We start from the raw sequence: 18,449 nt of genomic DNA, 5'->3' as shown, positions 1-18,449 counted from the left end.
CTGTCGGCGCTATATAAATCCTGTACAATAATAATAATAATAATAATAATAATAATATTTTGAATCTTACTTTGACGGAGGCTAGTCTGAAGGTACTTACCCCGCTGGGATTGGTGCTGACGCACCTAACCAAAATTTACCCCTCTGTTTCTCATCTTTGTTTTCCAGGGTGTTTCTTACCAGGGTCTATGTACCATGTTTGATGGGAATGCCCCCGAATCTTCACTTTGGTGCCACGGGAGTGTCGGTTCCCCAGACACCCCACATCGCTCTCCTCAATGCTTTGGTTGGCGGTGTCCTTAAACACCTTCAAAGTAAATTTTTTTTTTATTACTTGGGGCTAAAATGACTGTTGCTATATCCTGGAAGCAGCCTGCCGTGTCTCTGGCCCAGGCAAAGAACAAAGTTACATAGATTACGTTGCATGAAAATATTGTTGTTAGTGTTTTGTATGATGCAGTTAAAAAATTTGAAAAACTTGGGAATTGTGGGCTAATTATATGCACATCTGATTTGTAACTTAATGCATTTTCATGATTATGAGGTTTGCTTATCTCCATTACTCTCCGACCAGATCTCTCCTTTTTTTTTTCCTTTGCTTCTTTTTCCTACTTTCTTAGCTCTATCTCTCATACCGCCCTGATAATTGTTGATCTATTCTCTAGGTTGGTTTTCACCAGATATATGATCTTTCACAAATGTGCGCTTATATGATATTTGTGTTGGGAAGTGGATCTGTTAGATGTTTTGAGGTAGTGTTTGGCTCATTGCCTCAGAATTGTATATGGCATTGTTTTATATTTGCCCTTATAGAATGGGAGCTGATTATCTTCCATTCCATTCTTTTTGTATATTTGATATGGAGGATTACTGGCCTTGTATACTTTTGCTGGCATTGTGTCTATACAAAATTAATAAAAATTTGATATGTGCACTGCCAAAAATGTGTTAGCCCTTGTACACACAGTCGGAGATTCTGACAACCAAATCCGTCGGATTTAGTCCGTCGGATCTTGTCCGAAACTGTTGCATACACACGGTCGGACAAAGTTGTCGAAAAATCCGATCTTTCAGAACGTGATGACTTAATTTCTTTACGATGGGACTACGTTCAGGCTAGTAGCCAATAGCTTTGATGTAGGAATTTGATCTGAGCATGCGTGGCACTTTGTCCGATCAGAATTCTCTACACATGATCGGAGTATGTCCTATCGGACCAGTTTGTCGGAAAATAGTTCCAACAAGTTGGAAAATTTGGTCCGACGGATATTCCGACAGTCGGATTATCCGACAACATGGTCCGATAGGACACATTCCGACCGTGTGTACAAGGGCTTAGTTTTCGTTTCATTATTTATTTATTTTTTCTTTATTTTTTGGGCCTATGATCACAATTTGTAAATTTGTAAATTTGTACATTTATACATTCCTAAATTCATACATTCCTACATTCTTAAATTTGTACATTCATAAAAGTCAAAAATTCAGAAATTAGAAAATTTGGAAATCATAAAATTCGGAAAATCGGAAATCCGAAGATCCGAAAATTGGAAAATTGGAAATTTAAAATAATAATAACTTAACACTACTAACTATTAAATTATAGGTATTGGAATTTCCTTTCAAATTTGGCTGTTAGTGAACGTAATGAATACAAATCTATCTGAGGTTGCAAATAATCCAAAATAATGAATGCCGCCTCGAAACAAATAGAACAGAATGAATTAATAATAAATAATAATAACATGTTTTTATTCTTATGTTATTTATTATTATTAACTCATTACGTTCCATTCGGTTAGATACAGAATTTGTTATTTCAGATAATTCTTAACTTTGGATACATTTTATTAGTTACGTTCACTAACAGCCAAATTAAAAAGGAAATTCCAATACCTATAATTTAATAGTTAGTAATAGTTAAGTTATTATTAATTAGTTATTATTTCAGATTTCTGAATTTTCACATTTCCGAATGTACAAATGTACAAATTTATAAATTTACGAATGTAGGAATTTATGAATTTATGGTTTATTATGATTTATGTACGAATTTAAGAATTTTCAAATATTCGAATTTATGAATATTTGGAAAAATCGATTAAACAGGTTTTCGTTAATTTGGATATTTCCAAATTAAGGAATTTGTCAAAATTTGTTAAAAAACAAATTTGTAACGAAACTAATTGCACATATCTAATAAAAATATTGAAAATAAAAACTGCCCTTTGAACTTATCAGGAATATTCCTTTTTCCAACCAGGTAAACCATTTCCTCCTTGTTGCTATTACCTCTGAGACATGTAGCTGAGCTGGCTACCCTGTTCTGAAAGGATCCCTTATAATCCTATACAAAGGCAAGGTCATTTTATGGTGAAGAGCTTTGTCAGTGTCTGCTTTTTCATCTTCACCAGGACATTGTTCTACCATCTCTCTGTCTAGCTCCTGAACAGAAGAAGAAAATGTCCTTTCGTTGTCTAGATGTGGTTTGGGATGAGCACCAGGGCCGTCTTTAAGGCTGGGCAAAAGGAGCAGTTGCCCTGGGCCCCATCATTGTTGTGGGGTGGTCAGTGTAGAACACATGTTTCAGAATTTGCCACAGTGCACTGCCTCCTATCTAATCCCACCCCACCACTACCACTGATCCCATCAACCCGCCCAGTATTGCCATTGGTCACACACAACCCTCCCCCAGTATTGCAAGGAAACCCAGGAATTTTCTGTCTATTGATGGGTCCCCTCACCACTCCAGTCTATGGTGTGCAGGCAGTGAGGAGATGATGTACTGTAAATTTTAGCAACCAATCAGTGAGCGGTAATGATGTGCACTAACCTCTTGCAACCAATCATTGAGCTGTAAGGATATGAAGTAACCTCTAGCAATCAGTGAGCAGTAATAATGTGCAGTAACCTCTAGCAACCAATTGTTGAGTGGTAAGGATATCCAGTAACCTCTAGCAACCATTCAGTGAGCTGTGTTGATGTACAGCAATCTTTAACAACCAATCAACAACATAAATCATGTGCTGTAACCTCTAGCAAATAATAAGTAAGCCATAAAGTGTGCTGTAACTGCTGCCAGTCAGTGATCTGTAATGATACAGTACAGTGTAACCTCTGACAACCAATCACATTTGTTTCCTGATCTGATTCAGTAAACTGGCTTTGAGTCTAGGTGCTATTTCTTGTATGATTTAGAGCAGGTGAAGAAGAAAAATTGCATGGAGGGGGTCCCAAGAAAATGTTTGCCCAGGGTCCAATCAATATTAAAGACGGCCCTGTTTAGCACTTTTACTTTTAGCTATTGGGTTCATTAGGATGGATGATTCTCTCTTGGTCATCCCTGATGGTTCCCATGAAAAGAAACCAGCTGCTCGTTCCACTATCTTCTGGTGGCTCTGACAGATCATAGATAGGGTTCCACCTTTTCCTATCAAGGTGCACTCTACTTAATCTGTCAGTGCTTCTTAGGCCCCTTTCAGACGGGCTTACTCCGCCAGAAGATCTGCCTGCTTAGTGGGGGATCTCTCCACTGATGCCTGCTGAGCAGGCGGATGACAGGTTCGTGTCCGCTCCACTGATGTGCAGCAGACATGGACACAGTTCGCTCTCCTTTATGGGTGGTCAGATGGAAACGGACTGCCTGCTGTTTACATCCATCTGCTGTCCAAACCGATCCACCTAATGGATGGGGAACGAATCCCCATCCGCCAGTTTTTAGCAGATAGGTTTGGATGTTGGCGGGTGTCAACGGACACATGTCCATTGACATCCATTGCTTGATAGAGGGCAATGGGTGGTCTGATTGGGTCTACCTAAAAAACTGACAGCTGGACCCGATCGTTCCACCTGTGTGAAAGGGGCCTTAGACTTTTCAGCATCGGCAAGTTGGTTCCCAGATTTGGAAGTCTGCTACCTGGTCTTCTATTCACATGGTTTCTAACTTTTACAAGTTAGAAGTTTAGGGTTCAGGTGATGCCAGCTGGGCCCTCAGCCAGCTCAGCTGCTGGCTGCCCCCAGTTTTCCCTTTTTTTTTTGTGTTTTGTTAATGTTGCCCACTCCTGTGTTTGAACATCCTAATTATCTATAAATGTATTTCTGATATTGTGTTCCTCAATTAATGATAAAGAAAATATGTATTTTATGTGAACTCCATTTCTTGAAGAACACTAAAGTCTAGTACACGTGGGCCGATGTCTGGGCCGACATTTGGCCCGTGTGTACAGCAGCCAGTCCGACAAAAGCCAAATGCTTCTGTCGAGAAGATGACCGAAAAAGGTCTGCCGATCGGCATACAATCAGTTCTCTCAGCCAATGGCTGAGGGTGCTGACCATTTTGTTTTGGAGGGTGGGGGCCACAATAGAACACAATAGCTCAGTGGGGTAGATCACTGTACTAACATTGCATAGTTAGTACAGCAGCTCCTCCTGCGCTCTTCATTTATTTTTTCGTTTAGCCGGGTTGAACAAAAAAATAATAATAGTGTGTACCAGGCTTAAGGGATAAAATGTTCCACCTCTTTGTGTTTGTGATCTACTCCTAAAATAGATTTTCTGCAAAAGTGAGAAATGCGGGAAGTGGGAAGGCTTATACATGGCTGGCCAATGGCTTTTTTTTTAGTTTGGCAGTATCTAAGTATATAAGTATGAAGATGACAGTTTAACCCAATTGTCTATTCTTTTAATTCTGATCCTGTGTCCCCTAGTTTACTTCAAGAAACAGTAAGTACAAAAATCCCGCTTTGGATGTTTTCATACATGAAGACCATTGCACTATTATATCTTTGTACATATTTTACAACCATGATCAAAGAAAAGCAAAATATAGTTCTTAAATTGTTTGAAATTATTTGATTTTATTGTGATTACATTTGGCAACAATCATTTCACAATCGTGTTTTATTTGATTAGCAACCAGTAAGATTGAGGTGAGATTATGGTGAAAGAGAAGGACTGTGGGGGACTGCTTCAGATTGTAGGTAAGTAAAGTTGCCTGAGCTGCAATTTTAATTTGTAGCCTGCCTGGGCCATCTAAATAAAAAGAAATACCTCCCTGGTTGGATTACCCTGTTTATAATTTTTTTTTCTGGGATATCTGTTCTTACCAATACTCAGCCTGTATCCTGTTAAAGCCCTTACTGGCATCTAGAACAGTGGTCTCCAAACTGTGGTCCTTGGGGAACTATTCCATCCACTGATACCAACAATGGTGCATAATTCATCTCACTGACACATTCATGAAGGGGGTACATTGCCCTCCAATTACACCAATGATGGGGCACAGTTCCTTCCACCGACACAAACAATGGGGCACAATTCCTCACAATGACATCAGCAATGGGGCCCAATGGCATCAATGATGGGGCACAATTGACACCAACAATGTCAATGATGTGGCCCAATGACACAGACGATGGGGCCCAATGACATCAGCAATGTCAATGATTGAGCCCAATACACCAATCCCAAAGCAGACATTCCTGTAAAAATGGCTTTGCATCTAAGTAGGTGTTGTAGCAACCAACGGCTGGAACTGTGTCAAGTCAAACCAAAAAATTTCATCAACACACCAAGGATCTTAAGAGCGGGTCCAAAGCTTTAATCAGCGATCACATAAATACAGCAGATAGCAACGTTTTGGAGCCATGCCGGACCCTTTCATCAGGCATGTGTCCAACGTGGCTCTGAAATGTTGCTATCTGCTGTAACTATGTGATCACTGATTAAAGCTTTGGACCCACTCTGGAGATTCTTGGTGTGCTGGTGACACTTTTGGCTTTGATGGAGCCCAATGACACCAACGATGGGGCACAATTCCTCCCAATGACACCAGAAATAGGGCCCAATGACATCAATGATGGGGCAAAATTGAGACCAACGATGTCAATGATGGGGCCCAATGACATCAACGATGGGGCATCAATTCCTCCCACTTACACCAATAATGGGACGCAATTACTCTCACTGAAACAAGCAATGTGGCATTATTTTTCTCACTGACATCTGAACCTTTTCTACTCCCACTGACCACAGTCCGACCATCATAAAGTCTGAAGGACAGTACACTGACCCTTTGTTTAGAAAGTTTGGAGACCCCTGATCTAGAAGGATCTTTCTCCACAGCAGAGGATAGTATAAGCAGATAAGGGGGTGTATTGAAAAAGGTGATCCAGGCTGGGTAGGTAATAATGATGATCAGCAGCTTGGAGGAAGGGATGTGATATAGCAGCAGGATAGGAAGACCACTGTCAATCACTGAATACATAACATGGCTGTGCAGAGATGCAGTTATACTGGTAACTATTTAAGCAATGCATTTAGCTGGCTGTAGTTTCACTTTGCTGTTTAAATGGTTTCGATGAGTTTCTTTCTTGTGTCAATCTGTAGCATCACTCTCCTTATGTACCCTTTTGAGGCTCCGCTTTAGGAAGATAGCACACATGATCTAACAACTCATATACACCTAGTCCAACCGTGTAGGTGTAGTCGGGGAACTGACAAGCCATGGCTGACATGCATCCCTGGGCAGTAATACCACGCTTTTCACCAGCTAGAATACAAAAATAATAAACATTAGCATACAAATAATTAAAAAAAAGCATCTCCAGCACAAACTCAAACACACATGTGCAGTAGAGCAGTGGACGGTGTCAGTAGAGCAGTGGATGGTGTCAGTAGAGCAGAGAACGGTGTCAGTAGAGCAGAGGACAGTGTCAGTAGAGCAATGGATTGTGTCAGTAGAACAGTGGATGGTGTCAGTAGGGCAGAGGACGGAGTCAGTAGAGCAGTGGATGGTGTCAGTAGAGCAGAGAACGGTGTCAGTAGAGCAGAGGACAGTGTCAGTAGAGCAATGGATGGTGTCAGTAGAACAGTGGATGGTGTCAGTAGGGCAGTGGATGGTGTCAGTAAAACAGTGGATGGTGCCAGTAGAGCAGAGGACAGTGTCAGTAGAGCAGTGGACGGTGTCAGTAGAGCAGTGGACGGTGTCAGTAGGGCAGTGGATGGTGTCAGTAGGGCAGTGGATGGTGTCAGTAGAGCAGTGGATGGTGTCATTAGAGCAGTGGATGTGTCAGTAGGGCAGTGGAGGGTGCCAGTAGAGCAGAGGACAGTGTCAGTAGAGCAGTGGACAGTGTCAGTAGAGCAGTGGATAGTGTCAGTATAGCAGAGAACGGTGTTAGTAGAGCAGTTGACAGTGCCAGTAGAGCAGAGGACTGTTCAGTAGGGCAGTGGATGGTGCCAGTAGAGCAGAGGACAGTGTCAGTAGAGCAGTGGGCGGCATCAGTAGAGCGGTGGACGGTGTCAGTGGAGCAGTGTATAGTGTCAGTAGAGCAGAGAACGGTGTTAGTAGAGAAGTGGACGGTGCCATTAGAGCAGTGGACGGTGTTAGTAGAGCAGTGGACAGTGCCAGTAGAGCAGAAGACTGTTCAGTAGGGCAGTGGATGGTGTCAGTAGAGCAGAGAATGGTGTTAGTAGAGCAGTGGACGGTGTCAGTAGAGCAGTGGACGGTGTTAGTAGAGCAGTGGACAGTGCCAGTAGAGCAGAGGACTGTTCAGTAGGGCAGTGGATGGTGTCAGTAGGGCAGTGGATGGTGTCAGTAGAGCAGTATATGGTGCCATTAGAGCAGAGGACAGTGTCAGTAGAGCAGTGGACAGTGTCAGTAGAGCAGTGGATAGTGTCAGTAGAGCAGAGGACGGTGTTAGTAGAGCAGTGGACAGTGTTAGTAGAGCAGTGGACAGTGTTAGTAGAGCAGTGGACGGTGCCAGTAAAGCAGTGGACACGGTGTTAGTAGAGCAGTAGATGGTGTCAGTAGAGCAGTAGATGGTGTCAGTAGAGCAGTGGGCGGTGTCAGTAGAGCAGTGGGCAGTGGGGGTAGAGCAGAGGACGGTGTCAGTAGAGCAATAAACAGTGTCAGTAGGGATAAGATTGGTGTATGTAGTTTTTTGCTTTTATTATTTTATTTTGTTATTATTTTTTTCTTTTTTTCTTTTTTTTTACAATATTATTTTTTTTTACTATATCTATATATATATTTACAATTTGTTAAGAGCTCCATTGAGGGGCTTTGGTGGAATAGCAGAGAAAGGGACTGAGGACAGAGATTCCCCAGTGCCATTCTTTGTAGCCTCCTCTGCCACGGGGGTAGAGGGGTGTTCAGCAGGGGAAATATGAATCACACAGGGTGATTAGGGTGTGCCCAGACACACCCAGTGCACCCTGTGCGCATTCCTATGCTCGTAGGTTATTTGTCTCCTTTCTAATCTTGCCCTAGTATGTATGTATGAATGTGAGTTAGGGACCGTAGATTGTGAGCTCCTTGATGATGTGAATATAAAGTATATATGTAAAGTGTTGTGTAAACTGACAGCAGTATATAAGTACCTGTAATATATAAATAAACTTTAGTACTCACCTTATCCAGGATGTTGTCTCCTGTAGACTGGATAAAATGAAACCTCTGTAGCTTGAAGGTCATGCTGAGCAATTCATCCTCAAAATTCAGAGCAGTAAGACTGAAGTCCTTCTCTCAGGCAGCTGCTAAGCTGGTCAGAGGGAGGGAGCAGGGGAAGCTTAAGCCTAGCACTAGTTTTTTTTTTTCATTCAACCCAGCCAGTTGAACAGAAAAAGTTGGAGCCACTTTACTAACAATATGACGTTAGTACAGCGATCTCCCCTGCTGTTTTTTTGTTTTCTGACAGGAAGATAGCCCCCCTGCCAGAACACTCCGGTCAGCGCTTTCAGCCATTGGGAGAGCGCGGATCGGGAGCCGGTTGGCTGCTGTTTATTTCAGCATGCTCGTCTGACAGAAGCCAGCCAAAAGGCCAGCTTCTGTCGATCTGGCTGCCTCACACAGGGGTCGAATGCCAACCAGTTTTTATTGAACCGCCCAATGTCACCCAACATTTGACCCATGTGTACGGAGCTTAAGTTGCTGAGCCACTGCTGGAAAGGGGGAGCTGGGGAAGCTGAGTTGTTGAAGCACTCCTTAGGGATGAGATTAGGGAAAGCTAAACTCTGGAGTCACTGCTGGGCTCTGAAAGATGGACTTGGACATTTTCATTAGTTCTGTTGTGAATGTTGCATATATATTGCTCCACAGTGCTCATATCTACAGAGGTCAGTGATGGATTGCTTTTATATTCATCTGTTGAATCTTAAGAAAATGTTTGAATGTTTATATCCTGTTCACATGTTTACTTTAGGTAAACGCCACTTTCATTGGGCATTTGATGATGTACATGAGTAACCAAAACTTTTTGTATGTAGTGTTGGCTAGAGTAGAATTTATAGTTGGTTTCATTTATTTTTTTCCATTGGCTGTCTATGTCTCTTTGTGGAGATTTTCCTTCAGCTATTTTTCTGGAGACACAAGACACAGGCAAAAAAGTAAAATGACATGGATTTAAACCATTCCCTTCTCTATCACAAACTAATAATAAGGTATTTACAAGCATAAAAAAAATGGCCATTGTGAAAAGTGAATGAAGCACAGACAAAGTTCAGAAAATGGGTGGAACTCCGCTTTAAGCTTACAGGTTATAAGCTTTTCTATTTTGGCATCTCAAGCAGCCAATTGGAGCTGAGATGGGAAACAGACTGCCACGAGTTAAAACAATAAAAAATAAATAAATAAATTATATATATATATATATATATATATATATATATATATATATATATATATATATATAGTGTATATAAATTATTGCTGATCAGTCAAAAAAAAAATATTCAAAGGGATTTATTAAATTTTCCAAAATAAATACCAGTTAGGAATCTCCCACGACTAGTCAGAATTGGGAGTAAAAACTGCTCTCATTGCTTTGTTTCAAGACCAATATTATTTTGATCCGCTAACTGTTTATGGGGCATGGGTTTGTGTTAAATGTCAACCAAACATACACAAATAATAGCCTTAAGTTGGGTTTTAAGAAATAAAATTACCAGCCGTTTTGATCCTCGCACGTATTGTGGCGCATTGATCAGTTTCGCCTCTGCAGATTGTGACTGAGGTCGGAGTGCACATTTTTGAAGTATCTGTTGAATAGCAAACTGGACATTGGGGCCCTTCTCTTTGAGTGGTTCTATTCATTTCTGTGTCGTCATTTTGTAAAAAAAAAAAAAAATACAACACAAGAATAAGAATAATTAGAAAAATAAGAAAAATTGATCAGTGCATAATGGAATAGATAAAGTAAAAATAATAATAATAATAATAATAATAATAATAATAATAATAATAATGATGATAATAATAATAATAATAATAAAAAGATCACAAAGAACAATTGTCCACAGAAATAGAAAGTACCAACAACAAGCTTTAACATGTTAATGTAATAAAAAAAAAAAAAAAATACATTTTTAAATCTTCAGCTTTCATTAAAACAATTCCTGGTGATCCTGCCATGAAGGGCCTTGTAGGGTCACTTACTGGTATAGAGAGACAATGCTCTTTGCCTTTCTCTGAACTGTTATCCTTCATTGCCAGTGGAGACTGTAATTGGTAATTTTACTATACATATGCGGTTTAGTTTTGTTCCGAATTAAAATTCTGACAAATCTAAATTTTTTTCAGAAATTCGGATGTATCCGAATTTCCGAATTGGAAAAGTCGAAAATTTAAATGAATTTGAAATAAGGAAAAAAACTTTTTTCGGACGAAATTCAAATTTTAATCTTTTTGGAATCGTTTTCGAATACTTTTCGAATTCGAATAGTTTTCCAATTTCCAAAGAGAATAAAATAGAATAGAAAATAAAGGAATAGAATAGAAAAAATAAATATGCTATTTTATTCTAGACATGTGTATTCGTTTTCGTCCGAATTAATTTTCATCCGAATGAATATTCGTCCAAATTTCGGGTATTTTCTTTATCGTTTTACCAAACGATAACGAACGTGCAGAATCCGAAAACCGAAAGATCCGACATAAACAAATGCTTTTTTTTTGTTTTCGTTGTGACAACAGTTCAATATAGATAGGAGATTCGACATGACGCTGACAATAGCGATCTGTGTCCATCGAACCTGTGGTTGAATGTGCTTAACCTTAGCTCTATTAGTCCAAGATTATTCTACATAGAGAGAAAAGATTCGACATTAGCAAAAAAGGTCGAATGTGCCCAACCCAACTCTATTAGTCCAAGATTATTCGACATATAGACATGAAGATTCGATAAAAGTAGTCGCCACGAGCGGACATTTATGGTCAAATGCTCCGCCCATAGGCAATAGAAGAATGTTGGTTGACTAGTAATAATAATTAATAAATATAATTATTACTAGTGTCATACAACATTAGATTTCTACTATAGCTTGTAGGCGGAACAATAGACCGGAAATGTACGATTGCGGCGTCGTACAGTTTGGCTGCTCCGTCGAATCTTCTTAGAACATTCGACAGACACCATAAGCCTTCAATGTCAGATTCGACCTTAATTATTTTAAATTTTTGGACTAATACATTTTTTAACAAAACAAAATAAATAAAAATGTATTTCGGGAGTAACTAAATAAATGTATTTTTCGGACGAAAGCGAAATTCCGAAACTAAATATTTCAGTGTGCACATGTCTATTTTATTCTCCTTGGAAATTGGAAAACGATTTGAATTCAAAAGGTTTTCCCAGAGAGAATAAAATAGAATAACATAAAAGAGAATTAAATAGAATAGAAAAGAAAGGAATAGAATAGAAAAATAAATATTCTATTTTATTCTCTTTTATTTTATTCTATATTATCCATATGTGTTGAATTGGAATTCGGATCGATTTGAAAAGCTTTCAAATCAATTTTAAATTGTTTTTGAATTTGAAAAATTTTCAAATTGGAAAAGTTTTCTAATTCGAATAGTTTTCCAATGAGAATAAAATAGAATAGAAAAGAAAGGAATAGAATAGAAAAATAAATATTCAATTTTATTCTCATTGGAAAACTATTCGAAATCGAAAACTTTTCAAATTTGAAAATTTTTCAAATTCAAAAACAATTCAAAATTGATTTGAAAGCTTTTCAAATCGATCCAAATTCTAATTCATAAAATATGAATTGATTCAAAAACGAATAAACAAATACAAATAACAAATAACAAATTCTGAAAACAAATTAAACGAATGAAACAAATTTCATTTGTAAATAATGAATCGAAACGAAACAAAAAAATAATGTTTTCATTCTGCACTTTTTACAGGCATTTTCCACTGTTATCACCATCAGGAGACCTAAGAAATGCCATACAACCATTGCTGGAGTACAGGTAGACCGGAAGTTGCTACAGAGAGACGGCAGAAACACCACTGCTTCCCCATAGAGAACAAGGGTCCTTCTCTACAGCATGCTGACAGGGGACAGGCTTTTCTACTCTGTGGCTGCTTTTTAAGGAAAATTAATGGTAAAACCTCATATTTATTTTGCGTTGATGCAGCTGGAATACATTTTGCTGATTTAAATTGAAAATTTGGTTGGACATTAGCACCTTTATTCCCAGAGTCCTAGTAATTACACTTAAAGTGTCACTAAACCCCTGACCCTGTATTCATTATATCTGGTCTCCCACAGTACAGAGAACATGGAAATATAATTATTTTAGGAAATATAAACTGCTAAATACCTTTTCTCATCAGCGGTATATAGCAGTCTTGTGACTTTTATCAGTGTCTGGTTAAAGCTTGTTAGGTGGCATTTTCATTCTCCTATGACTGTCCTATGAGGCTGCAGGACCCCTGACCCTCTGTGTGGGCATTGCTGATTGACCCTGTGGTGATCACATGCAGCCTCCCAAGAAAAAAAAAAAAACTCTAACAATACACCAAACTGAGCATGTGCAGCTTGCCCCCAAGGCTCTCTGTTCTATCAGCAGATAGATTTGGGACAGTGGAAAAAGGGGAGGTTAACAGAAGACAGGATCAAACAGCCTTCTTACACAATGCGGAGGATTAACCCCTTAGGTTCCACAGTGCGTATAACAAGCATGCTTTACTGCATATACAGACTGAGTTTACTGATGTGGGTTTAGTAATAGACATCTGCACTGTCGAAAAATGTTCGTTTTTTTTTCCATTTTTTTTTGGGTCATTCATTATGATTACAATTCATAAATTCATAAATTTTAAATTTATAAATTCAAAAATCCGAAAATAAGAAAGAATAACTAACTAATAATAACTTAACTATTACTAACTATAAAATTATAGGTATTGGAAATTCCTTTCAAATTTCGAGATTAGTAAATGTAACGAATATGAATTTATCCCAATGTACGAATTATCCAAAATAACTAATGTCGCATCTAAACAATTGGAACATAACTAATTCATAATAAATAATAATAAAAAGTTTTTATTATTATTATTTATTATTATTAATTTGATGCGTTCTATTTGTTTAGATATGGCATTCGTTATTTTAAGGACAGTTTTTGGCCCCCAAAACATGGTAGATATTTTATACAATTGTGTAATAAACTGAAGTTTGGACTTAGACATTGAAGTGTAGTGCCAGATATTGCCACATAATGTATGGTTAGAGCTTCAGAATGAAGACTAAATATTAATTTATTGCATAGGTCCAGTTGTGACTGGTTCTCTTTACCCTGTTTCCCCGAAAATAAGACCTAGAGTGGCTGTCGGTGATGGCTGCAATATAAGCCTTACCCCCCAAATAAGCCCTAGTTAAAGTCCTTGTAGGTCTTATTTTCAGGGTAGGGCTTATTTTAGGGGGAACAGGGTAGGGCTTATTTGGGGGGTAGGGCTTATATTGCAGCCATCACTGACAATCATGCTAGGTCTTATTTTTGGGGAAACCGGGTAGCTTCAATCTCACACTTGTAAATAAACATAGAGAAAACAAAGACACACACATACACACTCACCTTGAAAACTTCCATTGTTGCAAAGATTTCCTTTACAACACTGCGATGATATCTCAAAGAAATAAGTATCATTACAATAGGCATACCAATTACCGTTGCAGGGCAGGTTGTGAGAACATCGTTTCCTAATGGAGTGGGTGGGGGTACCTGCATAAAAATGATAGTAAGGTCATCTATATGATTCCATGTTCAAAAGCTTTAACTATATCTTTACAGATCTATCATTATAATTATTTTACAATTCTGCCCTCTATGGCAAAAAGTACATGAAGTATTTTGTCCCATGTTGCTAGATGCTTTCTAACCTTAGTTATGAGGTCCAACCTGCCACCCTCCCTCATGCCACAGCCAATCTGACAACAGCTATGAAAGGGACGGCTGATTTATGGCTTCCACAGGCAAGCAGTGGCAAGAGGAATGCCGGTGGGTTGGGGAGCTGCAGAAACGCACATCTCTGTTTTCCCTAGTCACACAGAATTCCCCCCTCCCAACAGTTAGAAAGCACTTCCTAGGAGCACACTTAACCCTTTCATTGCCCCAGTGTTAACCCCTTCTCTGCCAGTGTCATTTATACAGTGACAGTGGATTTTTTGTAGCACTGATCTCTGTCACTGGTCCCCAAAAAGTGTCTCTTAGGGGGTTATTTACTAAAGGAAAATCCACTTTGCACTGAAAGTGCACTTGGAAGTAAAGTTGCTGTAGATCCGAGGGGGACATGTAAGGAAAATAAAAAACAGTATTTTAGTTTGCACATGATTGGATGATAAAATCAGCAGAGCTTCCACTTATTTCAGATCTACCCCTTAGATTTAGGGGGACTGAACTTCCAAGTGCACTTGTAGTGCAAAGTGGATTTTCCTTTTGTAAATAACCCCTTAATGTCATACTTTGAGTTATCATATTGTGTAAGTTACTGCCAACTAGACAAGTGCAATTCGTTTTGTACGAATCGAAAATTTCTGTAAATTCGTACATTCGGGAGGATACGAAATACAAATTTCTATGCTTCTCAATTTTGTACGAAATACAAAATTTAATTTACGAATTTAGGATCCAAATTCCGTCACAACGGAAACGTGACTGGTGATTTGTTGACCAATCAGAGGGTTTCTTCTGCTGCTGAGTGAGGGTTGGGAAAATTACCTTTTATAATATGGTAGTGGGAGACTGATACTGGTAGTCAATGGGAGATTCAGAATCGGACAAAATAAGAATGTTTGTTAATTAGGATTATTCGTTATGATGAAGTTAAAAACCCAGGAAGTCAGGGATGGTGGGAGCCCCTCATAATAAGCACAGCACAGGGATGGCGGGAGCCCCTCATAATGAGCACATCACAGGGATGGTGGGAGCCCCTCATAATAAGCACAGCACAGGGATGGCGGGAGCCCCTTATAATGAGCACATCACAGGGATGGTGGGAGCCCCTCATAATGAGCACATCACAGGGATGGCGGGAGCCCCTCATAATAAGCACAGCACAGGGATGGTGGGAGCCCCTCATAATGAGCACATCACAGGGATGGCGGGAGCCCCTCATAATGAGCACATCACAGGGATGGCGGGAGCCCCTCATAATGAGCACATCACAGGGATGGTGGGAGCCCCTCATAATGAGCACATCACAGGGATGGTGGGAGCCCCTCATAATGAGCACATCACAGGGATGGTGGGAGCCCCTCATAATGATAAATTCATCATAGCGAAGGTTCATAATTGTTACAAAAAGTTAACAAACCTAACGAAAATTCGTATTTGAATTGAATTTCAGACACAAATTAAGAAATACGAATTAACGGCTAATACGAAACGGACCGGAACGAAACAAAACAAATTTATTGACGATGCACATGTCTACTGCCGGACACCCCCCCCCCCCCAAAAAACAAAATGATTTACACCAATGGAGGAATCTAAGGTTAAAACATGATACTTACCAATATTCAGTCCAATCTTTTCAGAGAGGGTCATACAAACATTGTCTTCTGGACATTCATGTTCTTCACCTTGGCAATAGTCAGTATTGTGGCCATCACATTTATAACACTTGACATTTTCAGCTAGAACTAAAGCATGTGAAAGGTGATTAGAGCATCATCCTTCCTAAAAGACAGAATATCACATTTGCTGCACCAATGGCTGTAAACCATCCACCAGGCCGATAAAAGGAATTTAATTACTTAAGGACCGACCCTATTTTTTAAATGTGTTGTTTACAAGTTAAAAACTTTTTTTTGCTAGAAAATTCTTTAGAACCCCCAAACAGTATACATTTATTTCTAACACCCTAGAGAATAAAATGGCGGTTGTTGCAATACATTCTTTCACATCGTATTTGCACAGCGGTCTTACAAGCACACTTTTTTGGGAAAAAAATATACTTGTTTTAAATTAAAAAATAAGACAACAGTAAAGTTAGCCCAATTCTTTCTATGTTGTGAAAGATAATGTTATGTTGAGTAAATTGATACCCAAATGTCACATTTCAAAATTGCGCCGGCTCGTGGAATGGTGAAAAACGCTTACCCTTAAAAATCTCTATAGGCGACGTTTAAAAATTCTACAGTTTCTATCCTGTTTTGTTCTGTTTTACTCTATTATATTATATTCTTTCATTCTCTGTTATATTCTTTTCTATTCTATTCTATTTTTTTTCTATGCTATTCCTTTATTTTCTATTCTGTTCCTTTATTTTCTATTCTATATTATTCTTTTTGGAAATTGGAAAACTATTTGAATTCGAAAAGTTTTCTTTTTCTATTTTATTATTTTCTATTCTATTATTTCCTATTCTATTTTACTCTCCTTGTAAATTGGAAAACTATTCGAAGCTGATTTGAAAACTTGAATTTGGAAAATTTGAATCGATTCAAATACGAATAAACAAAATGAATTCCGAAAACAAATGAAACGGATTAAACAAATTTAAATAAAGGAATTTATGTAAATAATGAAACGAAATGAAACAAAACAAAACAAAACACATTTTTTTGTTCTGCCCTCGTCTATGTTCTGCATTTGGTTGCATTTGTTGTAATTTATTTAAAAAAAATGAAAACTCATCTTAAAAAAAAAGAGTAACAAAGTCTTGAGATGTATGATTGTATAATTCTCTTACCTGTGGAAAGACCAAGAGAGAGAAGCAACAGGACAACACCAGCTGTCTTCATTTTTATTGTTTTTAAATGTCTTGGAAGTTGGCGATCTTCGTTTACTTCTTCAATTTATTAAGCCCTCCTATATATATATATATATTATTTTAAAAGTCTGCGGGGGGTGGATTTATTATTAGATCATTATTTAATTTTTTGGTGACGTCTGTTTAATAAATCATTGTCAAACACTAATAAATAAATGTAAATATTTTAAAATAATATTTGCATTGATTTTGGACAAACCTTAGCAATCTGGATCCAGCGGTGGATGAGCTCCCAATGAAATACACGTGATGCGTTTGCTTAGCCCTTAAGATGAAACTTAATGCTTTGTGTGCATTTCATGTGTGTTATATCGTCATCCATAGGCAATGATTCAAGTTTAAGAAACAAGTACATTTTATAGCATTTTTTCTTTTTCTTTTTTTCTTTTTTTTTTAATCAGAAAAGTTTTTATTGAAAGAATACAAGGTAAAAAAAGACAAGCACATAATATCCAGTCCAATACATCAGAAAATATGACCACATACAACTTATATTTCAAAGATAATACAAAGGCACGTTGCATCTTTATTCTATCATGTTTGACATATCCCAGCCTCATAGACCACAGCATTCTGAGCAGACAAATATATGGGGATTAAGTATTTAGGTCATAGGACCTATAGAGGAATGTACGTCTCGCAAACATCCCTCCTATATTCCCAGGAGTCTCCCAGGGTGTACTCATCCATGGGACACTGCAAAGTTCTCATTAGGACAACTTCCCTAGGGGACATCTCATGGGTATCAAGCCATGGAGGCCACCATTTTTCACATATATTCAACCGGCCCCTGTTTTGATAGGTATATCTCTCCAGGAGAAGTGTATTACCCATAAGTCACCCATGTTTTAACTGATGGGGGGGTCGCAGATTTCCAACCAAGAAGAATAACCTTCCTGGCATGGAAAAAAATCCCTGGAAAAGGCTATTCTTGTTCTTTTTCCTCTGGGATGACCTCTTCAAGAATTCCAAGCAAACAGTAAATAGGATTCAATGGAACAGACACTTGGAAAATTCCATTGAGTGTGGAAAGAACCTTTCCAGTAATGATGAAGATTTGGGCATCACCAGAGGAGATGAATAAGGTCCCCTGACATTCATCTGCCTTTACCACACAGCAAGTCAGGTAACCTGCCCGTCCGGTGAAGTTTCACTGGGGTATAGTGCACTCTGAGTAGAATGTGCAGTTGGGATACCTTCTGAGATACATTAAGAGAACACATATTAGTGTAATGAAAGGCTTCTTCCCATTGATCACCTATTAATGTTCCAACATCCTACCCACTGAGACATTGCTCTAGTAGGGTGGGCCTTTAGATACTACAGCAGGCGCATGTGATTACTCTGGGTGATAAAATCCTTTGTTTTGACACACTCTGG

General features: G+C 38.6%; 1 protein-coding gene across 1 annotated transcript; it reads right to left on the bottom strand.

Moving 5' to 3' along the window:
• Positions 1 to 6,398: 6,398 nt before the first annotated feature.
• LOC143933140 (uncharacterized) lies at positions 6,399 to 17,040 on the bottom strand. The gene is made up of 5 exons (XM_077456075.1): positions 16,989 to 17,040; positions 15,808 to 15,936; positions 13,871 to 14,017; positions 9,943 to 10,092; positions 6,399 to 6,550 (listed from the first exon to the last, which is right to left on the bottom strand). Exons 1-5 carry the CDS (start codon positions 17,038 to 17,040, stop codon positions 6,399 to 6,401), a joined length of 630 nt encoding a protein of 209 aa, XP_077312201.1.
• Between the last annotated feature and the right edge of the window lie 1,409 nt (positions 17,041 to 18,449).

Source organism: Lithobates pipiens, unplaced genomic scaffold (genome assembly GCF_037356315.1).
Source record: "Lithobates pipiens isolate NorthernLeopardFrog02 unplaced genomic scaffold, aLitPip1_a1.2 Scaffold_27, whole genome shotgun sequence".
In the NCBI taxonomy this organism is placed as follows: domain Eukaryota; kingdom Metazoa; phylum Chordata; class Amphibia; order Anura; family Ranidae; genus Lithobates; species Lithobates pipiens.
The sequence above is the reverse complement of the archived record's forward strand: the minus strand, read 5'-3'. Positions and strand labels throughout refer to the sequence as shown.